Here is a 26,714-nt window from a genome sequence, read left to right as displayed (position 1 = left end):
ATACGGAACAGAAAAAGACGTCTGAACTGCTAAGCAACCTTGGGGGAAGAGGTGATAAGATATATTTTAAATGATATGAGTTAAGATTTCAGGAAAGCAGTTTTGAAAAGCAATTTCAATTTCAAGATATGAGGTTACACTACTTGGTTAGATTGGCCAGCAGAATGGGGAGATTAAAGGCATGCAGTATGTGCGTGTGTCACTCACCACTTGGAGAGGTAGAACTCGTACAATCGGACAGGACAGCGGAGGGGATTCTCACTGTTCTCCATCATCTCCAGCACCTCCTCTTTCTCCTCGTCCTCCCTCTTCCTCTTCGCTGCCACACCATCTGCATCGGCTACACACATACAGGTCCACGATTACATAGGAATCAAATGCGATCTATATTGTACTTTTTCCATTAGTAAAAACAGCAGCTCACACTTAAGGCTCAATGTTATTAGCTTGCTAAATAAATAGCTAGCTACATAAATAGATAGTCCAAAGTTGTCAAACTCAATCAGGCCGTATTGAGGAAAAAAAACAACGAATTCGCAGACCAGACATAACCTATTTGTTTTGACCAACAACAACAAAAAACTGCGACAAACTGACCATGGTTTTATTAGAAAAAATAGATCTCTTTATAATGTCCACTCATGTACATAGGATGTTGTATATAGCATCTTAACATATTAAAACTAAAGAGATAAATAATATTTGTCCAGCCTTTGCTGCTATGTTTGCAAATGCGCATAATATGCTGCGACCCCAATCATAAAGTATTGAACAACTCCCCTCCAAATATCAAAAATCTTTTCTTTTTTTTGCACTGCATGGATTACCAGTGAGGTTGAATGCAGCCTTGCTGTATGGTGTACTCAAAATGTCTTGTAGCAGAGTAGCCAGCCTAGGCTCCTGCTCAAATGTTGCTGTAATAGACCTACATGTTTCTACTTGGCATGGTGTTTGTTGCAGGTTTAGTTTTTTGGGTTATCCATTGTCAAGCTTTAAAAACCGAAGCCAGACGCCAACATTTTAGTAGCCTAGCTAGGACTGTGTGTTGCAGCTGTCTGTACACTCACCCTCCCCTGAGTGCTGTAAAAGGGACTAACAAAAGCAGCGCAATTGAAGTTCAATTCACGGATGACGCAAGCGCATCTTGCTGTAATTTCATAAAGTAGATGACAACTGTTGACTAGCTTGTGTCCTATTCGGCCGGCGGGCCTTGAGACACATACGCTAGCGTATTAGCCAAGTTATGACTGACTTGTTATCAGCCCTGGCTAGTTTGATTGTATTGAGATGCTTAGTTACAGTCGTCCGTTTTTGTTCAAAATATTGAGTCATTGAAACTAACAGTGCATCCCGAATGGGTGGCGGCAGCAAACACTGCACCAGGCCAGCTGTGATTTACAACCTGATACCAATATTTTTGGGATCACCAAGAAATGTATTGATGAATTATATTAATCATGCATCCATCTATTCTGCAAACAATACCTTACTGTACGTCATGGAATTTTTTGTAAAAAATAACCTATTTTTTAAACTTTGGTTTGTTTTGTAGCATAAACTGAGAATTTTATATTTTTGACTGATATGGTTGTGTTTGTTTCATATCTGCAAAGTATTTAAAACGCGGTCTGTTCCACTTTCAGTTTCAATATGGTAGATATTGCATTCATTGTGTATCAAGTTTACAAACTATAATTTCAAGTTCATCAAATATATACAGTACCAGTCAAAAGTTGACACCTACTCATTCCAGGGTTTTTCTTTATTTTTTTTTACTATTTTCTACATTGGACAATAATAGTGAAGACATCAAAACTATGAAATGACACACATGGAATCATGTAGTAACCAAAAAAAATTGTTAAACAAATCAAAATAAATTGTATTGTCTTCAAAGTAGCCACCATTTGCCTTGAGAGCTTTGCACACTCTTGGCATTCTCTCAACCAGATTGCATTTCAATTAACAGGTGTGCCTTGTTAAAAGTTAATTTGTGGAACTTAATGCGTTTGAGACAATTAGTTGTGTTTTGACAAGGTAGGGGATATACAGAAGAAATCCCTATTTGATAAAATACCAAGTCCATATTATGACAAGAACGGCTCAAATAAGCAAAGAGAAACGGCAGTCCATTACTTTAAGACATGGTCAGTCAATGCAGAACATTTCAAACATTTCTTCAAGTGCAGTCGCAAAAACCATCAAGCACTATGGTGAAACTGGCTCTCATGAGGACCACAACAGGAAAGGAAGACCCAGAGTTACCTCTGCTGCAGAAGATAAGTTCATTAGAGTTACCAGCTTCAGAAATTGCAGCCCAAATAAATGCTTCACAGAGTTCAAGTAACAGACACATCTTAACATCAACTGTTCAGACACTGCGTGAAATCAGGCCTTCATGGTCAAATTGCTGCAAAGAAACCACTACTAAAAGACACCAAGAAGAAGAGACTTGCTTGGGCCAAGAAACACGAGCAATGGACATTAGACCGGTGGATATCTGTCCTTTGGTCTGACGAGTCCAAATTTGAGATTATCGGTTCCAACCGTCGTGTTTTTGTGAGACGCAGAGTAGGTGAACGGATGACCTCCGCATGTGTGGTTCCCACCGTGACGCATGGAGGTGGTGGTGTGATGGTGCTTGCTGGTGACACTGTCATTGATTTATTAAGAATTCAAGGCACACTTAACCAGCATCCCAAACCAGATGGTTTGGGATGCGTTGGACCGCAGAGTCCGCAGAGTGAAGGAAAAGCAACCAACAAGTGCTCAGCATATGTGGGAACTCTTTCTAGACTGTTGGAAAAGCATTCCAGGTGAAGCTGGTAGAGAACGCCAAGAGTGTGCAAAGGGTACTTTGAAGAATCTCAAATATAAAATATATTTTGATTTGTTTAACTCTTTCTGGTTACTACATGATTCTATATGTGTTATTTCATAGTTTTGAAGTCGTCACTATTATTCTACAATGTAGAAAACAGTAGAAATAAAGAAAAACCCTGCAATGAGTAGGTCCAAACGTTCGTACAGCAAAACGGATAACACCATCGCGTTCGTGAGAGTCTCATCTTTCCATAGAGGGGTAGTTGTACGTTCGGACACTACAGAAATTTTTGTGAGAAGACCGATTTTCGGGATGTCTCATGGTCTGACAAACACCGCTGTAGCTCTGTCACTACAGACGCATAAGTGCCAATTAGATTAGTAGGCAAAATCAAATTGCTGTTTTTGTCACAGTCCTAACGCGTCCTGCACGTTCTGTGAGCATCAGAGGGGAATTCCAGAGAATCTTAGCCAAAACGGTTCAAATGTTAGAGTAAAATTCATAGGAAGAAAATAAATGTAACATGCCATAATTGGCTTCAGAAACTGCCAGAGACCTGTTATCACAGATCGTTTGATTCTATCTATTCTCTTCTACCATTCCTTGCAGGAAAAGTAGCAGGATTTTGTCTCTGGTTTTGAATTAATTTGGAGAACTGAAAATTAAACTTTAGAAAACTTAATTATAGTTTATGAACTTGATACAGACAATGAATGCAATGCCTGCCATATTGAAACTGAATATATAAATATTATATTTGAAAATGTAATTACATAGAAATTTTATGCACTATTCATCCAATTCAGTTTCAAATCATGAAATACAAGGTACATTTATGAATTCAATGATTCAATTTGTGCGTTTCAAATAAAAACAGAATGAATTCAAATACAGTTTCTGTTGCAACTGAACATGCTCCATAGAGCGAAGGAGGAGAAAACCAAATAGGCAAAGCACCTGCTGTCTCAGTTGCGAGGTCCTTCTTCGGGATGGGCGGGTAGAAGCGCAGGAAGTTGGACTTGGTGTTGTCGTGGATGGACTTAGTGCAGCGCATGACGTGGGCGAAGGAGAGCTGGCGGTGCTGAGCCACCGTCTTGAACTGGAAGAACTTGGTGCAGAAGAAGAGCAGCGTGTTGAGCAGCACGATGGGAGAGTAGGCCCCCAGCTGTTTACAGTCCCACAGGTACTCCTCCTCCACCCGCGAGTGCAGGTAGCCTGGGAGAGAGAGATTCCAACATTAAAGACCTTTCAATAAGCACACTAATAACACATACCACAAACCCAACACCCTCAAACACATGAAAGGAACGCACGCAAGAGAGGGGGAGAATGTGAGTTAAGGTGAAGGATGACAGACGACCAGTGGGAGGTCATTCACAACAGTGGAGTAAACAAAAGGCCTTATTACAGCCTTTGAGTTATACACTGTGTTTACCAGTGTGTGTTTGTGTTTTCTTACCACTGGCGGTTATGGTAGGTTTGAAGTCTTTCAGCAGCTTGGTGATCTCCAGGGTGAACTTGCCATAGAAGAGATCAGTGAATATGTTCTCCATGCGCCCATTCTGAAATAAGTACTGCAGAAGGAGAGGCAATCAACAGAATGATACTATCAGAAGTGAGAGTGTTTGAATGTGTGTGTGTGTCCTACCTGCTGGATGCCGAGGCAGAGATAGAAAAGACTGTCCTGGCTGTAGGACTCTCTGTTGGGTCGTTTAACTTCACAGATAAACCGACAGAGACCGTAGCCCAGCTCTGCTGTTGTGCACTTTAAAACATCCTCCTTTATCTCCATTGGCCGCGCTGTAACAGGGGGAACAGAACGTTATTCAGTGTACCGAGTTAAATGATTCCCGTAAGCAATTAAGGAGGCAGGTTTAATCCAATAAAGATGCAGTAAATTAAGAAGCAAAGCAACAAAAATGTGTGATATCAGGGGTTTCAGGAAATTAACAGTTATAATATAGTCATGTTTGCGTGAGTGTGATATGGTCAGGGCAGGGGGTGTGTGCACGTGCATGCACAAGTGTATCAGTGAGCAGACCCACAGCCAAATCGAGGCTTCTCCAGGTCAGGCTGGGTCTTGCTCCACTGGACCCATCTCTTCCAGGCGTCCACCCCGTACATGTGCTGCAGTTTGGGGGGCTCGCCGGGCACCACGTCACTCTTGGCCGCACCCAGCGAAGGCACCACTGGCGCAGTCTCTGCTGCTCTCGACTTACGCTTCTGTGGGGTCAAGGGGGGAGAGAGAGAGAGACACACCCACAGAAAAAATATTTACAAAGTATTTTAAAAAAGGAGCACTGCTGGGAGTTGAAATATGAAAATAAATAGCTGAAGGCGCTCTTTGAAAGGGGTCTTATTTAGACTACTCTTTTGGGCTCGTACCTTTTTCTTCTGTGGCAAGCCATCCCGAGCTTTCCTTCTGGCTCTTCGTCGTGGAGGAGAAGGAGGTGGACTGGGACTTCTATCCCTCTCCTGATCCCTCCAATGGGCCATCAGCTCCAGGGTTTCTGACAAAACCGATGCAGATATTTGAAAACAACTGACAACAATGAGAATAAGGCCAGCTGAATTGTAGTGTGTTGAATGAAAGAAGCGTTTGACTTACTGCTGCTTGTTACATGTTGAAAACAGGACAGTTGAAAGAGAACAACACAAGAGCTAGGAGCCATTCACTATAAAGTCTCAATATGTTTTGACCATATAATTACCTTAAAATAAAAGATTGACAGTCTTCAACCAAGGAATAAGTATTCTACAAGTTATAACTTACACAAGTTATACTTCAGGAAAAAAAGGCTAAAACCTCTAACAGACTGGGTCCATATAAATATTGCTCAAATCAGGAATCCCTAATAACTGGGGAGGTGTAAAAGTCGAGCATCACTCACGGACTGGGAAGTCAGCCTCTATGTCCATGATGGGGGGTGGGGGGGTGGCGGGGACATTGATGTCCACGATGGGTCGGAGCGTCTCGTGGGTGTAGGGTCGACTGTGGCGCGATGAGACGCCAGGGGTGGGGGGTGGCTCGTCATCCCAAGTGGTGAGGAAGTTGCTCAGTTCGTCTGTGTCCAGGTCTCCACTGTAGGTGCTGCCCTGGTCTGGTCCCCGGAGAGAAAAAAACTAAAGCATTTAAGTTATGGGACAGCTCTCAAAATATTCGTTGGAAACCCTCTTTTACAGCCCGTTACTTACTTGACAGTGAAGTAGGAAGTGCTTGTTAAATTGGTGATATTAATTACATTTCAGTTTCTTTGAGATTTATTGACATCACTATGTAGTTACTAATGTGCTGAATTATTTCAGGTCAGTACTAGAAACTATTGTTACTACATAGTCCTTAAAGTCCCATTCTGGCCCACATACCACCATGGCCACCAAATCACCCCTAGCTGTCCAATTTGCTCATTCATCCCCTCACCTCTCCCCTGCAAGTATTCCCCAGGTTGTTGCTGCAAAGGAGAATATGTCCTCAGTGAACTTACCTACAATAAGAGTAAAAAAAATTCTAATAAAAAAAGAGGTATCTATAGTAATGAGGCAAAGCAAACTTCTCATATCTGAAAAGTGGGAACATGAGCTCAATTACCTAATACTAGTGAGGCACCGATATGACATTTTGGGCCGACACCGATATCTGATATTTTCCTTGCCAAAAAACCCGATACCAATAGTTAAAATGTTAGCGGTCTTTTAAGAATTCTAGTACAGTTAAATAGTTATCACACACACACACGCAGCAAATCCAGGCTGTATCACATCCGGCTGTGATTGGGAGTCCCATAGGGCGGCGCACAATTGGCCTAGCGTTGTCCGGGATTGGCCGTCATTGTAAATAAGGAATTGTCTTAACTGACTTGCCTAATTAAATTAAAAGTTAAACACGCACACTGACCAAAAAGTTATTTTGTTGGCATTTACGTATGTCCCCATTACCAGTAAAACATAGTCAAAACCTATTATTTTCACTTACTTACTGTGCTATTACGTTGTTTATTTGTTCAGTCGTTTCATTCACAACCAGGATTTCTATGGAACGCCGTTTGGGTCTTTGCGTGTCAAATAAGCTTGGTGACCAATCAGGACCTGAATATGACTGCATGTCACATAAGACTTGAACGTGTTCATACATTTTTTAAGTAGTTATTATACATTGATTACACTATCACTTGTATTTCATATGTGACAACGATTCATCGATACGTTTGCTATGATGCTGGTAAAGTTGTCTCGCGCACCTACAGTGCTGGTCATTAAAAAAAGCTAGCTAGCTCATGGATGCAACCAATGTTCTTCCCCAAAAACATAGCAAAACAACATCTGTTTCAGTAGCTATAGTTAGCTAGCTAACTATCTAGCTAGGTGTCATCCAAAATACCCCTAATTTATACGTTTTTATTTGAGTAATGGGGGTCGGACCCATCTATGTGAAGCTAGCCACAATAGGAATTAGCCACAGTAGTGGACTTTGCACTTATCCTTCAAAATAAAACTGTCATTGACAGTGATGCAAATTAATACAAATAGTAGAATTATGCCATAATTGAATAGATCATGCTAAACGAGGTTGGAATGTTATATAAAAATAAATAAGAGACAATAATTGGTTAATTTGATAGAAATCTATTGAAATCACACTGGACGTATTAGACTTTAGAATTGCATTGGGGGCATACTTAATACACTGTACAGCTTTACCTATGGATTGTGGATCAATGACATGGGGTATCAGTCTACTCAGTGATACCCAGAGAAGATTAGCGTCGTATCTCTTATTGCGGGACTCTGAAACCACTGTGAATTGAGCAACATGTATTGTACCAGTCAACCTACTATGTGTATTGAACACTATTCCAGAGGAAAAACAATACTGTGTGGATGTTTTGGAGTCTGATAACTGAGGACTTTGGGAATAAAGTACTTAGGTACTGAGTAGACTGATACCCCATTTCATTGCTCCCCAATCCTTAGGTAAAGCTGTACAGTGCAATATGAACGTCCACACACACACACACACAATTGGCTGACTGGGGAGGTGATTTCAGTCACAGTTCCGCGATAAGAGCTACAATGCTAATATTTGCGTAAACTCTTCACATATGTGTTCCGTGGGTGTCAACGAGTAGACTGATACCAATTTCATTACTTCATATTCCAACCTTGTTTAATATTATCTAGTCTAAATATGGCATGATTCCACCAATTGTAACCTTCTGCATCACCTTCAAAGAGGTACTTTTATTTTGAAGGCAAACAGCAAATTCAACTATTGTACCTAATCCTTTTTGTGGCTAGCTTCAAAACACATAACCCGGGCAGGTCAAGCATCACTAGCCAGATGAAGCTAGCTGGCTGCTTATAACGTTAGCTTTGGCCAACAGGGTTAAGTAGCTGGCTAGCTATTTATTTTCATGAACTGAAGTTTAATTTCAATAGGTGAATAACAAGTGGCTACCTAGCCAATACTTACTCACAAGGATTCCTAAATCATTGCTAAAGAATAATGAAAATGACTGTAGTTTCTACTGGTCATTGTTTTCAGGCTGGTTGTATTGGTGCTAGCTAGGTACCAAGCTAAAGCTAGCTACCGCAGAAGTTGCGGTCCAACAAATTATGCTTTATTACCAACGCAGTATTGTAAACACATCGTTTGTGGCCGATGTTTACAGACTTTTTGTACAGCTTTGACAGTGCTACGGATAGTAGTGGTGGCGCTTGGCTTGCATGTGCAAATTCATAACACACAACATTCTATAATAGAACGGTGTTATTTGACGTGTCAAATTAAAAGCTTATTTAACGCATCAGTGTTATTTGACGCGTATGTTTTTTGACACGCAAAGACCCAAACGGCGTTCTATAGTATGTCGTGAAGCTAATAGCAGTGACGCTATTACGGTGCAACTCAGGATAAGGCAACATTTGAAAAATGGCGCACTTAGTAATGTGTACCGGTGCTCGACCAGTCGCGAAAGCCAACATCACCCACGACAGAGAACGGTTAAATGTCAAGGGCAATGAATTCCATTATCTTGGCGTTAAAAGATTTCGCCTTTGCGTTGTCTCGCTGAAATTTTCTTACTCTTTAAAATGACTGTTTGACTTGTTGACTGCTCGATCCATGCAACAGACATTGTGGGCTAGGTTAGGAATGCTGTGTTGCACGTGTAGCGCAACATTTTACGTGGCATCATTACGTCATGTACCTACGTTACATAGGTATGCGCGTCAGCTTAGACGTCGGTTTTGCACATCGGCGTTAAACTAGACATCGGGCTGATATCGATGTTGGCATTTTCAGCTAATATCGTCCGATTCTGATATGTTCACCAATATATTGTGCATCCCTAACTAATACATTACCTGAAGTCATAATGCAGAATTCAAATTAATAATAGCTTTTTATACTCTCATTCAGCTGTAAATTACTTTTAAAAGAGACGAGCCAAGAAACCCAAGTTATAACAAGCTCTCAAAGCTGTAGCTTGGCCTATGAAGCCATAGAGAGGGTCTCACAGGTTCAAAGACAGTGCTTACTGTTTTTAACTCTGATTACTGAAATAGCCTAGCTTAGGCTATGCAACAGAACCTGTTTTGCAAGTCCAGGTAATCCCTCCATGTTTCAGTCCGTTTTCTTCCATTTGATGCCTAATGAACATGACCCAGATCTCATTCCAATCCCTGTCTCCCTCCCCTGTTTACCGTCTTGTACTACTGGGGCTGGAGGCCTTTCAGGGGGTCGCTCAGGGGACTTCTCCCTCCCCTCATCGGCCACCATCTCGGCCATGAGGATGAGGTCGGCCTCGAATGGGTCAGAGGGGATCTTTTCCTTGATGTCCTGGATAGTCTCCACAATGCGCTCGGCGTTATCCAGGGTCACCGGCAGGAACATGGGCACGGGCAGCTGGAAACAGGACAAATAAAGGGTTAGACGTGGAGGCTATGAGGGATGCAATTCTTTGTTCATATTGCTTTTCTGATCTGCAAGAGCATGTACCAGCCAACCTCCAACTACTATTCAATGGTAGTTGGTTTCAAATTAGTCCAGAGCACACAGCTCTTATAGAGAATTTGAGGAGAAATCTGTGTGACTATGTGTGACTGAGGTGAAGGGTAAGTAGTGCCAGATGTGGGGTGTTAACATACCGGTATGGGAAGTCCAACAGGCTGGGGGGTGTACTGGGTGTACAGGTTCATGGGGACTGGGACATACACTGGTACTGGGACAGGCACTATGATCACCTTGGGGAAATCATCATCTGTGGACAAAAACAATTTCAACATAAATAGAAATACAAGTAGAAAGTGTGTCTCTGAATATCTATATACAGGCTACACGTGTGTGTGTGTATTCAATGGCCTGTATCATAAAGCATTCATTTTTATCATGCAACTTAATAATAATAATATATATTTTTTTTTAAATACTTGTTTTGTTTTACAACCATTTGAAAGGGGGAGGTGCCTTAAGCCTCTTCTTTGACCTTTCCTGCATATGTTATTTTTGTTTTTATTTTTTTGTTTTATTTTAAATAAATTCAAATATAAAAACATTTAACTGTGTGGTATAAAGGCTACATGTGTGTATGATGTTGTACCTGTCTGGCACCCTGTGGTAGTGAAGTTGGGTTTACACATGATGCCCTTGTTCTGGACCATGGGTTTGCAGAGCAGGGCCTTGTTCTTCTGAGCCCTGGGTGGAGGTGCACGGGGGGCCTGTGTCTGGGTGCTGGCCTGCCACACAATGAAGACAGACCGTTAGTAACCTTAGGCCAAACCTAATTTACGCTCATTCAAGGGTTTTTCATTATTTTTGCTATTTTCTACATTGTAGAATAATAGTGAAGACATCAAAACTATGAAATAACACATATGGAGTAATGTAGTAACCAAAAAAAGTGATCAACAAATCAAAATATATTTCAGATTCCAGGTGGCCAGGCCAGGTCATCTGATGCAGCACTTAATCGCTCTCCTTCTTGGTCAAATGGCCCTTACACAGCATGGAGATGTGTCCTGTTGAAAAACAAATGATAGTCCCACTAAGCACAAACCAGATGGGATGGCGTATCGCTGCAGAATGCTGTGCTAGCCATTCTGGTTAAGTGTGCCTTGAATTCTAAATAAATCAGACAGTGTCCCCAGCAAAGCACCATCACACCACCTCTTCCGTGCTTCACAGTGGGAACCACACACGCGGAGATCATCCGTTCACCTACTCTGCGTCTCACAACGACACGGCGGTTGGAAGCAAAAAAAGCAAAAATCTCACAAATGGAAAGATTTCCACCGGTCTGATGTCCATTGCTCGTGTTTCTTGGCCCAAGCAAGGTCTCCTCTTCTTATTGGTGTCCTTTAGGAGTGGTTTCTTTGCAGCAATTCGACCATGAAGGCCTGATTCACGCAGTCTCCTCTGAACAGTTGATGTTGAGATGTGTCTGTTATTGAACTCTGTAAAGCATTTATTTGTGCGGAAAATTCTGAGGCTGGTATCCTCTGCAGCAGAGGTAACTTGGGGTATTCGTTTCCTGTGGCGGTCCTCATGAGAGCCAGTTTAATCATAGCACTTGATGGTTTTTGTGATTGCACTTGAAGAAACTAAGAATTCTTGAAATTTTACAGATTACTTTAAGACATGTTCAGTCAATGATGGACTGTTGTTTCTCTTTGCTTATTTTATTTGTTCTTGCCAAAATATGGACATGGTATTTTACCAAATAGGGCTATCTTCTGTATACCACCCCTACCTTGTCAAAACACAACTGATTGGCTAAAACGCATTAAGGAAAGAAGTTCCACAAATTAACTTAACAAGACACACCTGTTAATTGAAATGCATTCCAGGTGACTACCTCATGAAGCTAGTTGAGAGAATGCCAAGAGTGCGCAAAGCTGTCATCAAGGCAAAGGGTGGCTTGTTTGAAGAATCGCAAATATTTTGATTTGTTTAAAACCTTTTTGGTTACTACATGATTCCATGTGTGTTATTTCATCATTTTGATGTCTTCACTATTATTCTACAATGTAGAAAATAGTACAAATAAAGAAAAACCTGTCATGAGTAGGTGTGTCCAAACTTTTGACTGGTACTGTATATCTGGCGGTTATGAGCGACGGATTTACAGATTGACAGGTTAACCGTTTTTGGCTTGGCTAGCTAGCCTTTGTTTGAAAAATGCATCTGAACACAGTACCATCTTTTTTGTTTCACCTAGCTAGCAAATCCTCATCTTTTGAGAACACAATTTGAGGAGTCGCCTGAAGCGTGAGAGGAATGGGAGGAATACAGCAGTGCTGAAGCGGAGGGCTGTTAGAGAGGACGACTGGCTACTATTCTAAACTTTGTGTGGGGAGCTTTCTGGTGCCCAGAGCTGCTGAGGCATCAACCAAGTGGGCGCTACACAGAGAGGAAGAGAAGTCCAGTGGCTTTAAGACTCTGGTTCCCAGACTTGTCCTCTAAAAGATCATCAGCAGACTACATCACCATCATCGGTCAAGCCATGATCTGACCCTCTCCATATTCAGAGGATGCAGCTTTCAAAGGCTTGTGCTCGATTGGTTGACCTGTCATGATATAGTGCTTGTTTTTTTTTTATGCACTTGAATCGCTTTGAGATTCTATGAAAAGAACTTTAGAAACATAATAAATGAATCACAAAAAAACTGATCTGATTGGGCAAAAGACCAATTAGTGGAAAAAGATCAGTTAGGCTACCTGTATAAATGCAGACTAAGTGAATATTCGACTTGAAATAAAATGTTATTTGTCGCATGCTTCGTAAACAACAGGTGTAGACTAACAGAGAAATGCTTACTTATGGCCCTTCCCAACAATAGAGAAAAAAAACACCAAAATGAATAAATACACAATGAGTAAAGAGAACTTGGCTATATACACGGGGTACCAGTACCGAGTCGATGTGGAGGGGTACGAGGTAATTGAGGTAGATATAGGTAGGGATGAAGAGACTAGGCAACAGGATGGATGATAAACAGCAACGGCAGCGTATGTGATGAGTCAAAAGAGCTAGTACAAAAAGGGTCAATGCAGATGGCATGGGTCCCCATCCTCAAAAAGTTCTACAGCTGCACCAGAGAGCATCCTGACCGGTTGCTACACCGCCTGCTATGGCAACTGCTCGGGATCTGATCGTAAGGCGCGACAGAGGGTAGTGCGTACGGCCTAGTACATCACTGGGACCAAGCTTCCTGCCATCCAGGTAGAGCTTTGTATGAGTCTGTGTGTGGAGTACAAGTAATTCCTGTCTATCCCCCCCCATTACTGTCCTGATCATGCAACAGTTCTATAACCACGGAACGTTACTTTCCCGTTCCGATAAAAATCACTCCCGCCCCGTGCAGAAATGACTTCCTTTGTTAGCTGCTAGTCTGTCTGTCCCCCACTCTGCGTGCAGAATTGCATTAATGTAATCCAAGACCGCTCTCAGGGCAGGCCTGGTTGTAGCTAGATATGTTTGAGTCGCGTCAGGGACAATTGTTGCATTTTAGCTAACCCTTTTCCTAACCTTAACCTAATTATCCTAACCTACCAAGTTAATTCTCCTAACTTTTAATATAAAGTCACTTCTGCTAGTCCAAACTGGCAGACCTGCCATGAGAGCAGTGTCAGTATCCACTAACTCGATAGTGCGCTCTGCGTGCGAGTAGCCAAAGCAACTGCTCCATTTGGCTGCTGCTCAGCGCTCACGAGACAGTTGCCTGCACAGTGCCACACACAGCTGATGACAACCACATTACGAGAAGTTGGTAATAAAGGCAGCTCTTCTACTTAGCCAGAGTCGGATGAACTCATGATATGGACATTTGTGTATGTCTCTACGTGCATCGGAGGTAAAGTCAATGGATAAAGTAGTGACTAGCTATAACTGGAGCAAGGCGCAGAAGACTGAGCCGATGGAAGGAGGGGGGAAAATGACCTTGTAATATATATAGATTTTTATTTTATTAACTATATTAGCCTAGACAGTTTTTTTAATGGAATGCTCCACACATTCCATATTTCTACAACCTAAGTTTATAACTATTCCGGTACTGCCTGCTCCTGTGGACTGTCGATCCTGTCCTGAACTTGATTCTAGAACTTCACTCCCATTCCTGCCGGAATCCCGTGGAACCCGCAAGACCCAGAGAAATCCTGTTCCCGTGTCAACCGCTAGGGTGGAATAAAAGTGATCTAGACGTTTTTCGCCTCTAGTTGCACAGGGGCCATGCTGGTAGAAATGAGGTCAAATCGATTTCAGTTTTCCTGCATTAAAGTCAAATTAAGTGGAAGTTACAATCTCCCCCATACGCATAATACGTAAACATATAGACAAAAGAACGCATATGCACAACTTACATTTCCAACATACTTCACATGTCTGCTGGGAACAGTCCCTGTCATGAAGCAACAGAGCATGAGTCAGTATAAAAACACCACAGCCAGTCAGGCCTGCTAATTAGATCATTTTTCAATCTAAATCAGCTGTAATTAACCTGTAGCTTAATGGGTGTCAACAGGCTATGCTATTAGCAACGACAACTCAAACATACTCAAAGAGATGATTACGGATGGTTTAACCCCTCTGTGGTTGAACTTGAGTGTTTAAGACCTTGTGTGTATAGAGTAACTGGTAACAGAGTGTGTGTGTGTGTGTGTGTGTGTGTGTGTGTGTGTGTGTGTGTGTGTGTGTGTGTGTGTACCTTGCAGGGAAGTGTTGGCGTAGTTGGGCTGGCCAGTGGGGGAGCTGGCTAGTGAGATTACGTTGGCGATGACCGGATCAGACACACTCGTAGCAGTGGTAGTATTGGACGGGGATGGAGCGATTGCGATGGCCACTGGACAGATGTGTGGAAGAGAAAGAGAGAGAATGAGATAAATGTTGCAGTCATTATTATACAGTGCCTATGGAAAGTCTACATCCCCCATTGGATTTCATCACATTTTATTACATTTAGTTACAAAGTGGGATTAAAATGGATTTAATTGTCATTTTTTTGTCAGCGATCGACACAAAATACTTTCTAAAAAGAATTTAATGAAAAATAAAACACTGATATACCTTGATTAGACAAGTATTCACCTCCCTGAGTAAATACATGTTAAAAACACCTTTGGCTGCGAGTACAGCTGTGAGTCTCCTTGGGGGGAAAAAGGAAGGGGTAGGCCACCCCTAAAATTTCACACAGAGTGAGTCCTTATAACTTATGTCAATTGTTAAGCCAAATTTGACTTCTGAACAAATTTAGGCTTGCCTAAACAAAGAGGGTGAATACTTATGCAACAACTATATATTTTAGTTATTTAATTTTTATAAAATAAAACAAATTTTTTCACTTCAACATTATGGAGTATTTTGTGTAGATCAATGACGAAAAATTACAATTAAATATATTTCGATAACACTAATGCAACAAAATGTGAAAAAAGTTTAAGGGGGTGTAGACTGTCTTTACTGTGATATACAGGGGATGTAGACTAGTCAGAACAGAAAGTTGCAGTGGAGTTTAATATGATACTTTTAAATAGTTGTGATAATTTCCTTGTTTTATCTTCTTACACAATCTCAAGTAATTATTATTTTATCACAAATGTTAAAGGGGGTGGGACTCCAAGTCTTTATGACAATTTGTGTACCTCTCAAACATGAGCTTTGACAGGCAACATAATGACATGTAATAACCCATGATGACACATTGCAATGTGCTATAACATATTACATAAATCCTACCCTTTTGGCCCTGGGGTTTGCCCTGGTTCTGGGTCTGCAGGCTGCAGAACTGGAGCAGACACTGGAGGTTGCAGAAGTGCTTCACCTCGCCCAGCATCGGCAGGGTCTCAATCAGCTTCCCCTGGCGCTCGCACGCGTCACACTTAGCCACCTGAGTGAGCAGACAAGCATGATGTAGAAATACGAGTTGGAGCGTACCTCATAGAATAAGAACTCACATAACAGCTATTCCACTTGCTATACTGGATGTAACATTTGGCACGTTCAATTAATTCACTCATAAAACTAACGTGGTTTCCTATCCCCACCTTTCACCCTCCTGCACTAATATTAGAGAACTGTACAGTAATCTAAGCAGAATGTCATTTCTAGAAAAGTAAGTATCTTCAGATCAGTGTGTAAGACGAAAAGGACACATGCACAGGAGACGAGTCCTAAGTATTGAGCCTCATTGAGCCCTAGGTGTCTTGTTCAGTTCCTTAGCGTGGTTCCTTCTCTTACCTGGCAGAAGAGCAGGGTGTAGTGGGACTTGCACTCGTCCGAGCAGAACTCCTCCATCTTTCCCCCGTACTGGCCTGTGACGGCCTTCTGCGCAGTGGAGGCGCAGTAGGCACAGGTTCTGCAGTGTTTCCCCCAGCGCTTGGTCAGGTCGTGCTTGTAGAGCAGCTTACAGCCTGGGTATGGAGGAGAGAAGGGTCAAAGACAGGGAAGTTGAGCTTTGCACACCAAGTGAAAATTCTTATCAGGTCGACTATGATGATCAGAATAGTCTTCCAAATAAAAAAAGTCATGCTTATTACTGATAGCCATGACATGACTAGGGAATTGCCAGGGACCTCAAGATTCGATCACGACACTTTGGTGCCGATACGATATGCATTGCGATTCTCACAATTCTATATGTATTGCGATTTGATACTGTGAATTTATTGCGATTCGATGTTCCAAATATATTGCTCACTATACTATGTCTGCTGCAGAGAGACCAGAGAAAGCATGAGAAAATTAGTTTTGATCAGTCACGGAAATGAAAAATTTAAAAAGTGTTGAAAACATGTTGGATCACAATTTAAAAAGATGGAGAACAAGCTACGAATGAAAAACGGAGGTTTGGCGCAAGTACAGCCGACGAGCGCTAGCTAACGCTACCTGAAAGAAATATATATAAATACATCTCTATTATGATCGGTATGGTCTTTCTTGCCATCTGTCGATGCTATCAACCACTCGACGCTCCCACTGCTCTAGGTCCTCACTCTCTGCTCGCCTTGTCACGCTCCGCCTCATATGACACAGGTTCAACAAAGTCAGACTGCAACGCCTCAAGGGAGGTATAGTCTTCCAAATAAATACTTAATACCCATTTCTGATATCCATAAGTCGTGATGATAAAAGTTGTTGGGGGTGTCAACTTATTTTGTGTTATGATGACAAAGGAAACCAATAAATAAATAAAAATTATACCTCTAGGCAGCAGACCTATTAAAACCCTTTCCTGCTGTCAAATGACCAAATCGCCCTCTAGTGGCTTCATAAACATTTTCTTTTACCTGCAGAAAATCTGGTGTTTCAATGTCAAACGGGGTTGTTATATTTCAGTCTTCTGTGATGTATATAAAGTGTAATAGTGGGATGCAAACTCAAAATGGAATACATTTAAACTCTATATCTGACATGGTACAGGTGTCTCCTTTTTTAAAAGCCCATAACCATGTGTGTGAGGTGTACGCTTTCTTTTCAAAGTAGATTTGTTTAAGACTACCAAGAAACACTGTGTGACCCTGACTTAGCCCACTGCAGTAAAAGGTTAAAGACCATGAATGCATCACCCTCCTAACCTTCGCTGCAGAAGGTGTAGTCCCTCTTATTGATTCTCTTGACCTCCTTGGCTGGCTTCTCAATCTTGCAGTACTCGCAGCGTGCCATCTCGTAGTTGATCTTCCTGTACTCCTCAGAGCAATTTACCGAACAGAGGAATACCATCTTATCCTGTAGGGTGGCGCAGACACACATTCAATCAATTCCACAGCAGTTTTAACAGGGAGTTTTGTCGACCTGTTAAGGTCGACAATGAGAGGGTCAGAATGAGAGACGGGATAGAGGCAGAGAAAGAAAACACCATTTAAGTACCTTGAACTGAATGAGCTCGGGCTTGGAGGAGAAGAGGCGGTGGCACTGGAAGCAGGGCAGTCTGGTCCCTTGGGATACCTTGTCCCTGGTCTGGGCAGCGGGCGGAGCTGTGGACCCTGTGCTGGGGGCCACATTAATCTGGCTCTGGGTGTTGCTCTTATTGAACTGATCCTACAGGCCACAGAAACATAACATTGTGGTGTCAGTGCAGGACAACAAAGAGTAAGAGTGCAGGGTAAAAGAGGTGTAAAATATCAACAGTAAGTGTCCGAGCCGATGGGAATCATTAAGTTGCAGTCTTGTCAATATTTATAGCCTAATTCAACTGAGCTAATGGATTAACCCAGAGGAGGTGTTACCTGAAAGGTGACGACACAGTTCATGGTGCAGAAGTTCCGGATGGAGCCGTCCGACATGGCCAGGTGGAAGGAGGGCACCGTCTTTTGACCACAGGTGTTGCACTCTACCCGAGCACCTGGGTTGAAATGAAGGAAGGAGAGTGAGTTATGAATGAGTGCATGCTTGAAACAAGTGTGTAAGTGAGTGAATAAATGACAGAGAGAGTGAATGAGTGCGTGTTTGTGACAGTGAGGTGTATATATGTTGCTGAGGTGGCTAGCCTAACTATACCCGAGGAGCTGACGGTCTGTACTTTGTGGGCTGTAACACAGCCAGTAGAGCAGAACATCTCCAGCTTGCCGTCAGAGTCGGCGCTGTCGACCATCTCCACCGGTGAGCGGAAGTTGCGGCACATAGTACATGCCACAGGCTTCTTAGCTTTCTGAAAAACCAGACCGAACACAAAAGGAAGTGAGGGTGACTGCTTTTGCTTGCTTTAATTACAGGTAGATGCTTCTTACGTACTGGAGGAGAAGATCCAAGGTCCCTCCCTCGGACCTCCTCCTCCGAGAGTTTTGAGAGGAATTGAGAAAACAAGGGCGGTGGAAGCAAGGACTTGACAGATCGTAAGCGTTTCCGGAAACAGCCCTAGTTACAGTCCAACGGCTTCTTCTGACTGCGTGACCTGCATCTCAGGGATCCCATTCTTACCTGTTTGAAGGTGGTGACACAGCCGACGCTGCAGAAGGTCTTATTGACCCCCTGCACGACCAGCACGGTGACCTTGCCGTAGCAGTAGTTGTTGCAGCTCTGGCAGCTGTTCATGGACAGCTTGTTGGTGGAGCGGAAGCGCGTAAAGCACACCTCGCTGCACAGCTTGTGCATGCTGCCCTGGAAGATCACCTCGTGTTTACTCTGTGGGGGAAGAGAACAAGGAGCAGATGTTGAGACGGCAATGGAAGAGGTGCAGGAAAAAGACGAAAAGGCAAAAGTACAGTTTTATACTTAATTATATCAAGTATATATCTCTGTGGCGTCGGCCCACTATAAAAGTGTAATTCATCTAAATTGTTCACTTCCTTGTCAGCTCTGACATCACCAACTTTATATTGCCAATTTTGTTACTTCAGGCGACTACCACACTGAAATGCTCAAAGACCTTAAGTCCCTTACAACGCAGGCCTTCTTGCACATGCTGCACTTGACGGCCCCTGTCATGGTGGACAGGGAGGAGGAGAGGGTGGAGACGGCAGAGTTCCTCTTGAAGTTGAAGGAGGAGAGGCAGGTCTGGCTACAGAAGTCCTTCACCGTGCCCATGGTGTCCACAGGAGCTGTGATCACGTCCTTGGGGTTAGCAATCTCCCTGAGGGGGGATGATAAGCTCATAAAAACATAATTTACCCTTGTAAATCGTTTGGAATATATTCCCAGGAGAACAATAAATTACAGCTTAGCAATGTCAGAAGGCTTCTTATTTTACATTCCTTTATCTAATCTTTAGTCATTATCTACATACGCCATCGGCACGACAACAGCAGGACTCACTTGAGGCAGTAGTGGCAGGGTTTCTTGGCTGGGCCAGGGGCAGTCATCTTGACGACGGGCGGGGGGCTGTAGGAGGTGAGGCAGGACGTGGAGCAGAAGAGGTCCGAGGAGCCCTTCCTCTGGTAGGCCGTCTGGCCTTTCAGCAGCACCTTCTTACAGGCCGAGCAGGCCACCCGCATAGCCATGGGGATCAGCGGAGGGATGGAGGAGGAGGCTGGGGCAGGCATTACAGTCTTGGGCAGGGCGGCCACTGGCGTGGATGTGGCTAATAGTAGAGAGAGGGATGGCAAGGATGGGTGAGGATTGAGGGAAGGGGGGATGTGAGAAATGCATAATCTGTAAGGTGGTAGTCAGTCATGTTTTGCTACTGGAGAGCTTGCGGTAGATTATAAAAATCAACTCCAAAGCCCAGGGACTTTTCTGGCATTGGAAATAATTGGGCGGGCTTGCATAAGGCCAAGCAGCGTAAAAAAGTGTATTTTTTATACATTTTGGGGATGTTAAAAACGCTTTCAGTGTAAACGACTAATACCAGATATAAAAGCATGTAGAAAAGATAATGGCCTTATATATTTTTTTATAACAATCTTTGAAAACTAACAATTACTAAAATACGAGGTAGAAAGTGAAGGAGAATTTAAAATTACAAATACAATTTATTTAGCAGTATTCATTTTTGATATTATGTTTGAGCAAAAGAACACAGCATTAGCCATGGCAAAATGCATAGAATTGTAGGAAATTAGATTTAAAACTGCAAAGTTCTCACATCCATGGCAGAATATGTATAATCACAAGAAATTAGCTTTAAAACTACAAAAATGTATCTCAGCTCCATGGAGAAAATTGTAGAATTGCAGGAAATGTAATTAAAAATTAAACACTCTCTCTACACCACCAAGATAAGGGCCTTTAAAATGTTCTCCAAAATTCAGCTGCGCCTACAGGCCGACCTCACCCATTGGCACGCCCCCCTGCCACGCCCACCACCTAAACCCCTTTCTGATTCAGAAAAAAAAATCTGCAGCCAGGTCAAGACATAGCTTAGAGCTTTGACCGACCACTAATGTGTCCTGTTGTGTACAAATATTAAAGTGCCCTGCTCACCGTTCGTAGTAGGGCAGCCGCCCACAGAGAAGACATTACTGATTTTCAACTCCTGTAAATAACAAAAGGTGACATACATTTAACAGACACACAGGACTTGGGATTAAAACACACACACACACAGCTTGAACTATACGCATTGAAGTCAACGGACGACTTTCATGTATCTCACAACAGAAATGTCCAGCTAGGACTTGACCGTTGCTGAGGACCAGTGAGTTTAGAGATGCCGTACCTCTGCTGCCTCTGGTTCATCCTTGACGCCCTCTGAGAGGACCGCTGGAGCCAGGGCCTGATCATACTCCTCGTCTACGGGCTCATCCTTCACCTTGACCATGGAGATGGTGTCAGCGCTGGTGGACACTGGCTCAGCTGCCGGCTGGGCAGACTGGGTCGACCGCAGAGATCATTCAACAACAGCATGTAACATTCAATAGGAGAATTGTAGATGGAATCATGTGAGTTAACGTGAGCGGTTATAGGACATATATTTCCGAGGTATTCTGACAAAGCCTTCACGACACCTGGAAATCTTAAACACTCATAAGCAGTGACCAGATTTCTGCCACGCTTAAGCTCGTCTAGTCTCTATGGCGGACATTAATTCACTTTATCGTTTGTGACGGAGAGAGGATACTCACAACTTTGACTGGCTGTCCTGCCACTCCATTCTCCATCCCTGCAGGACTGTCAGTGCCTGCAAAACAACAGGTCATTCAGCGTGTGAATTTTAAAAAACAAAACAAACTGTAAAACCATTACTGAGGAATAGCAGTGCACTCATTAGCATCTGAATATTGTGAAGGACCACACTAACATTCAGGTATTCGCGTCATGTGGGAACATTATGCAGCCAAAGACCGTATATTCCAAAGACAGACCCTTGTGGCTTCTCACCTTCACTGTTCTGTGGGTGAATAGCTTCGCTAGAGGAGGTGGGCCTGGGGTGAAACGGTTTGACATCTTCAGATTGGTCCTCCTCCATGGGCAGAGACGAGCCGCTAGCCTTCTCAAAGCTGGTCTCCTCAGCAGGTTGCTCTGTGTCTCCTGTTATGGAGACTTCATGTTTGAGAGGTGGGATAGTGTGTAAGGTGACATGTTTGAACTCTGAGGATTTTCGACACTGGGGCATTCCAGTAGCAATGGAGTAGAGCAGCCTTTCTTAAAGTATGGGTCGCGACCCACCTGTTAATGGTGAGTCGCGATATGTCAGAGAAAATGTATAATTATTTAATTAATTCATTACTGGAATTGAGTTGGCCAAGCGCATCTGCGCGAGAGTGAGGGAAATTCCCGTGTGCTTCGCGGTTTACCGGAACTTTTTTCTGCAGTCTCCTTGAAGATCACTCCGCAACACACATGATGCAGCGCTGTCGTTCAGCAGCAGATGATGCGCTGTCTGCCACCGACTTTCCATCACTCACCGCGGTCATCAAATGGACTCATGCTAGCCACAAGTTCTGACTGAGCTCAATCGTCATGAAAAGCATATACAGCGATGAGTGTCTCTCTTTCATACAAACTCAGAACGAGGAGCGCCCACAATGTGTTTTGTGCGGGGAAGTGCTTAGTAACGAGTCTCTCATAACGAACAGAATTAATAAAACGGCATGATGGTAAACCCAGGGAGTTCTTTCAGAACAGGGCAGAATGCTTCAGGAAAGCGCTCCGACAGTGTAAAAGTCAGCTAGCAAGGCATTGTTGGCATTTTATAAACAGGTGATGATAAGCAGAAATAAGGGAGTACTAGTACTAACTAATTCTCATAGTAGTAGATGTGAGTTTCTCTTTTAAAACAATCCCCTGGTCTTGTACACAGCTAATAGCTAACATTCGCCAAAGCAAGCTAGCTACTGATAGTACAGATGAAGATGAACAATGATCAGACCTACTGTACATCTTACTGTAGAAATTGTTGAAACCTAGTCTAAGTTGGAACTGTTGCTGTTAAAATACAATAATGTTTTATTCTTAACTGGAAAAACTGATTGAAGGAAGATGCTTTTTGAGGCAAACACACTCACACAGTTCAAGGTTGCTCAGCTATAGCAGGTCTCCTGCCTGCCTGAGAAAGCAGTAGATGTTCTGGTCCAGTTTGGCACCACATACCTATGCGAGTCAGGGTTCTCAACTCTGACAAACTTTTAAAAAACAAGTACAGAAACAATTTCAAGGCTGAGCACAACCTGTGTTGGACTGTCAAAAACAGAGCCCAGAATAGACATGCTCTCATTAAGACAGTGTGTGTTTTCTGGTCAACATCTGTGTGATGTGATCAATCAGTTTATTCTAGTTCAGAATAAAAAAAATATGTATTGTATTTTAACAGCAACAGTTCCAACATAGACTTTCTTTCAACAATAATTTGTACAGACAGTAAGATGTACAGTAAGCCTGATCATTTTTAATCTGTACTGTTACTTCGGGTTGCACTATCAAAAAGCCTGTGTGTGTGTTCTGTTATTCATCTGTGTGTTGTAGTCAATCAGTTTATTCCTGTTCAGAAATAAAATTATTTATTGCATTTTAATAGCAACCATTCCAACCTAGACAGATACGTGAGTGTTTTTAATAGGTGGAAATAAACAGATATTTAATTTCATTGTTATTTGTTTTTGTCTATATTGCTTTTGTTTTAGGCATAACAGCAATGAAATGAACCAATATTTATGTATAGTTTTCATGAGCTTGGTTCCCAGGAACATTTCTAATTTGGGTCCCAGGCTGAAAAAGTTTAAGAACCCCTTGAGTAGAGTGCCAAGCAAGAAAACAAAGTGTTTAGGGTAGCAACACACATAAAACACAAACAAATCCAACCTGAAGAAATGAATTCAGCAAACTTCGGAAACAATTGACAATCCTAAGGCCATATAGCCAACAAAAAGCTGCAGGCAGCAGTCTCTTCTTACCTGTATCCATGATAGAAGGCATGGAATCAGTCTTCTCCACTTGCCCGGTCTTGCTGGGCTCCTCTACCTCATTCTCTGTCAGTGAGTCTGTCCCCGTGTCCATCTTCTCCACCTCATCCCCATGATCCAGGGAGTTGCTGCTAAAAGCATCCATGTTGCCTCCCTCTTCCACAGCCGTTATCACAGGCATCCCCTCCAAGTTGTCTTCCTCCTGCATCTGGTCATCCTCCACTTTGATAGCATTGACCTCCATCTCATCGTCAGCATCCACTACTCCCATGTCCAGGGGTATGTCTGTTTCTCCATTAGTCTGTGAACCATTTCTATTGCCAATTTCTTCCACAGTCTGGGGTGCATCTGTACCAACTTTTTCTCTGACTGTCTGTGAGGCATCCGCACGGGCTGTGTCCGTCTGTGGGGCATCCGCCCGGGCTGTGTCCGTCTGTGGGGCATCCGCACGGGCTGTGTCCGTCTGTGGGGCATCCGCCCGGGCTGTGTCCGTCTGTGGGGCATCCGCCCGGGCTGTGTCCGTCTGTGGGGCATCCGCACGGGCTGTGTCCGTCTGTGGGGCATCCGCCCGGGCTGTGTCCGTCTGTGGGGCATCCGCCCGGGCTGTGTCCGTCTGTGGGGCATCCGCACGGGCTGTGTCCGTCTGTGGGGCATCCGCCCGGGCTGTGTCCGTCTGTGGGGCATCCGCCCGGGCTGTGTCCGTCTGTGGGGCATCCGCACGGGCTGTGTCCGTCTGTGGGGCATCCGCACGGGTTGTTTCTCTTTCCGTCTGCGAAACACCCGCACGGGCTGTTTCTCTTTCCGTCTGCGAAACACCCGCACGGGCTGTTTCTCTTTCCGTCTGCGAAACATCCGCACTGGCTGTTTCTCTTTCCGTCTGCGAAACATCCGCACTGGCTGTTTCTCTTTCCGTCTGCGAAACATCCGCACTGGCTGTTTCTCTTTCCGTCTGCGAAACATCCGCACTGGCTGTTTCTCTTTCCGTCTGCGAAACATCCGCACTGGCTGTTTCTCTTTCCGTCTGCGAAACATCCGCACTGGCTGTTTCTCTTTCCGTCTGCGAAACATCCGCACTGGCTGTTTCTCTTTCCGTCTGCGAAACATCCGCACTGGCTGTTTCCCTTTCCGTCTGCGAAACATCCGCACTGGCTGTTTCCCTTTCCGTCTGCGAAACATCCGCACTGGCTGTTTCCCTTTCCGTCTGCGAAACATCCGCACTGGCTGTTTCCCTTTCCGTCTGCGAAACATCCGCACTGGCTGTTTCCCTTTCCGTCTGCGAAACATCCGCACTGGCTGTTTCCCTTTCCGTCTGCGAAACATCCGCACTGGCTGTTTCCCTTTCCGTCTGCGAAACATCCGCACTGGCTGTTTCCCTTTCCGTCTGCGGAACATCCGCACTGGCTGTTTCTCTTTCCGTCTGCGGAACATCCGCACTGGCTGTTTCTCTTTCCGTCTGCGGAACATCCGCACTGGCTGTTTCTCTTTCCGTCTGCGGAACATCCGCACTGGCTGTTTCTCTTTCCGTCTGCGGAACATCCACACTGGCTGTTTCTCTTTCCGTCTGCGGAACATCCGCACTGGATGTTTCTCTTTCCGTCTGCGAAACATCCGCACTGGCTGTTTCTCTTTCCGTCTGTGAAGCATCTACACTGGCTGTTTTTCTTTCCGTCTGTGAATCCTCTTTACTGTCCATTTCTACCACAGTCAGCAATGCATCTGTTTTTACAGTTTCTTCCACCATCTGTGAATCCTCTGCATCGGTTTCCCTCACAGGTCCTGAATTACCAGCATCCCCTGCCCCATCTATAATTGAGGAGGAACATGCACTGACTGCATTGGTAGCATCATCCCCATTGTTTCCATCTGCCGAGACTGTATTGCTGTGTGAGGCTCCAGAGTCCACTGAATCCATTGATGCTCCAGCCTGAGATGGCTGCTCTGTCGCTTTGTCTGGCTCACCTTTATGCTGAGGAAAGTCAATATTCTATTAGTAATGATCCTATAAGTAGTGCCCTGAGTTTTCCCTTACTACGTGACCTGACCAGGAAAAAGACCCCAGTTTACAGATTGATCAAGTGTCATGGCTATTGAGGGAAAAGTCTAACTCATGCTTGCAATCAAATACCAACTTTGGGAGAACCAAATAGAACCAAGTTGGAGCGTGCAGTGTTTGTTTTAGATTGCTGATTTGCTCACGCTAACTAAATCTGCGCGGGAAATGAAGGGGAGGGTCGACATAATTAACTAGCTAGTTAACTATCAGAATAGGACATAGCTAGCTAACATTAGTATTCATTCAAAAACATAAATTACCTCTGAATGGTCCGCTTTCTGGGATTCAGCCATGGCTTGCTTGAAACGGCGAAAGTCGGGTAGCTCTTATTGTCACTCACTCACAATATAGGTTAACCAACGTCCACTAAACTAAAAACGGAACTGAGGCTTACTAGCTAGCTACCATGCATTAGCTACTTCCGCCCGCCTCCTTGTTGTGGAGAAAGCTAGCTAGCTAGCAACGATATGTAGCCAGCTAAAACGAGTCTTAATTTGAATTACCGAATAAGGTTCTTAAGCTTTGCCATGCATAAGATATTAACTTCGATTATACCAATGCCGGTGAATTATAACTTTACAGAAGTCAAGTCCTTTGCATTTTCACTCTGCAGAGCTCATCAAAGAAACTCGCACAACACACATCCGTCGCCTGCGTAAACATGGCAGACCTGGCTATGTCATTTCCTGTTTGACATCTAGCAAGCTACAACAGAGTTTCTAAACCATACTAAACTGTTCCGTTTATCAATTTAAAAAGGCACCTTGATCACTTCCCCGCAAAAACTCGATGTTTAGTGCCAAAATGAGCTGTTGTTAATATTCTCCAATGGAAGAATTTGTTTTCCTGTAGTCCCGCCCAATAAGTGCTGTCAATCAATATCACCCAACGTCCCAGTTACAGCCAATCAGAGCTGCTAACAGGAGTACAGGGTCTGCCTGCCCACCTATCCGCTCTTTCACAGCAGATTAGATCGCTCCACTGCCTGATACACCATTGTCCTTTGCATGGTCATTCTGAAATTTGAAGTGGCGGTACAGCATTCACTGTTGATGGTGCCTTAGCAG

The 26,714-nt window shown here is 43.6% G+C and overlaps 1 protein-coding gene across 2 annotated transcripts in view; it reads right to left on the bottom strand.

Moving 5' to 3' along the window:
* The window catches only part of zmym4.1 (zinc finger MYM-type containing 4, tandem duplicate 1), a 32,698-nt gene extending 6,285 nt beyond the window's left edge, over positions 1-26,413 (bottom strand). The window contains exons 1-27 of one of the 2 annotated variants that reach the window (XM_071367444.1): positions 25,908-26,413; positions 23,586-25,560; positions 21,574-21,735; positions 21,318-21,373; positions 20,912-21,064; positions 20,677-20,728; positions 19,570-19,834; positions 19,198-19,387; positions 18,736-18,939; positions 18,316-18,466; positions 18,045-18,160; positions 17,686-17,856; positions 17,394-17,544; positions 16,057-16,229; positions 15,556-15,706; positions 14,528-14,662; positions 14,184-14,221; positions 10,423-10,558; positions 9,971-10,083; positions 9,527-9,728; positions 5,716-5,925; positions 5,210-5,334; positions 4,870-5,047; positions 4,473-4,624; positions 4,284-4,398; positions 3,782-4,039; positions 208-340 (exon numbers count right to left, since the gene is read on the bottom strand). In XM_071367444.1, the coding sequence (XP_071223545.1) occupies positions 208-340; positions 3,782-4,039; positions 4,284-4,398; positions 4,473-4,624; positions 4,870-5,047; positions 5,210-5,334; positions 5,716-5,925; positions 9,527-9,728; positions 9,971-10,083; positions 10,423-10,558; positions 14,184-14,221; positions 14,528-14,662; positions 15,556-15,706; positions 16,057-16,229; positions 17,394-17,544; positions 17,686-17,856; positions 18,045-18,160; positions 18,316-18,466; positions 18,736-18,939; positions 19,198-19,387; positions 19,570-19,834; positions 20,677-20,728; positions 20,912-21,064; positions 21,318-21,373; positions 21,574-21,735; positions 23,586-25,560; positions 25,908-25,940 (5,798 nt within the window). In that variant the 5' untranslated portion in view covers positions 25,941-26,413. The remainder of the gene's footprint in view (positions 1-207; positions 341-3,781; positions 4,040-4,283; positions 4,399-4,472; positions 4,625-4,869; positions 5,048-5,209; positions 5,335-5,715; positions 5,926-9,526; positions 9,729-9,970; positions 10,084-10,422; positions 10,559-14,183; positions 14,222-14,527; positions 14,663-15,555; positions 15,707-16,056; positions 16,230-17,393; positions 17,545-17,685; positions 17,857-18,044; positions 18,161-18,315; positions 18,467-18,735; positions 18,940-19,197; positions 19,388-19,569; positions 19,835-20,676; positions 20,729-20,911; positions 21,065-21,317; positions 21,374-21,573; positions 21,736-23,585; positions 25,561-25,907) is intronic. The other variant, XM_071367445.1, reaches the window with a different exon arrangement.
* Between the last annotated feature and the right edge of the window lie 301 nt (positions 26,414-26,714).

The sequence above is a fragment of the Salvelinus alpinus genome, chromosome 26 (assembly GCF_045679555.1).
Source record: "Salvelinus alpinus chromosome 26, SLU_Salpinus.1, whole genome shotgun sequence".
NCBI classification, from domain to species: domain Eukaryota; kingdom Metazoa; phylum Chordata; class Actinopteri; order Salmoniformes; family Salmonidae; genus Salvelinus; species Salvelinus alpinus.
This window is presented reverse-complemented; position numbering and strand designations above follow the sequence as displayed.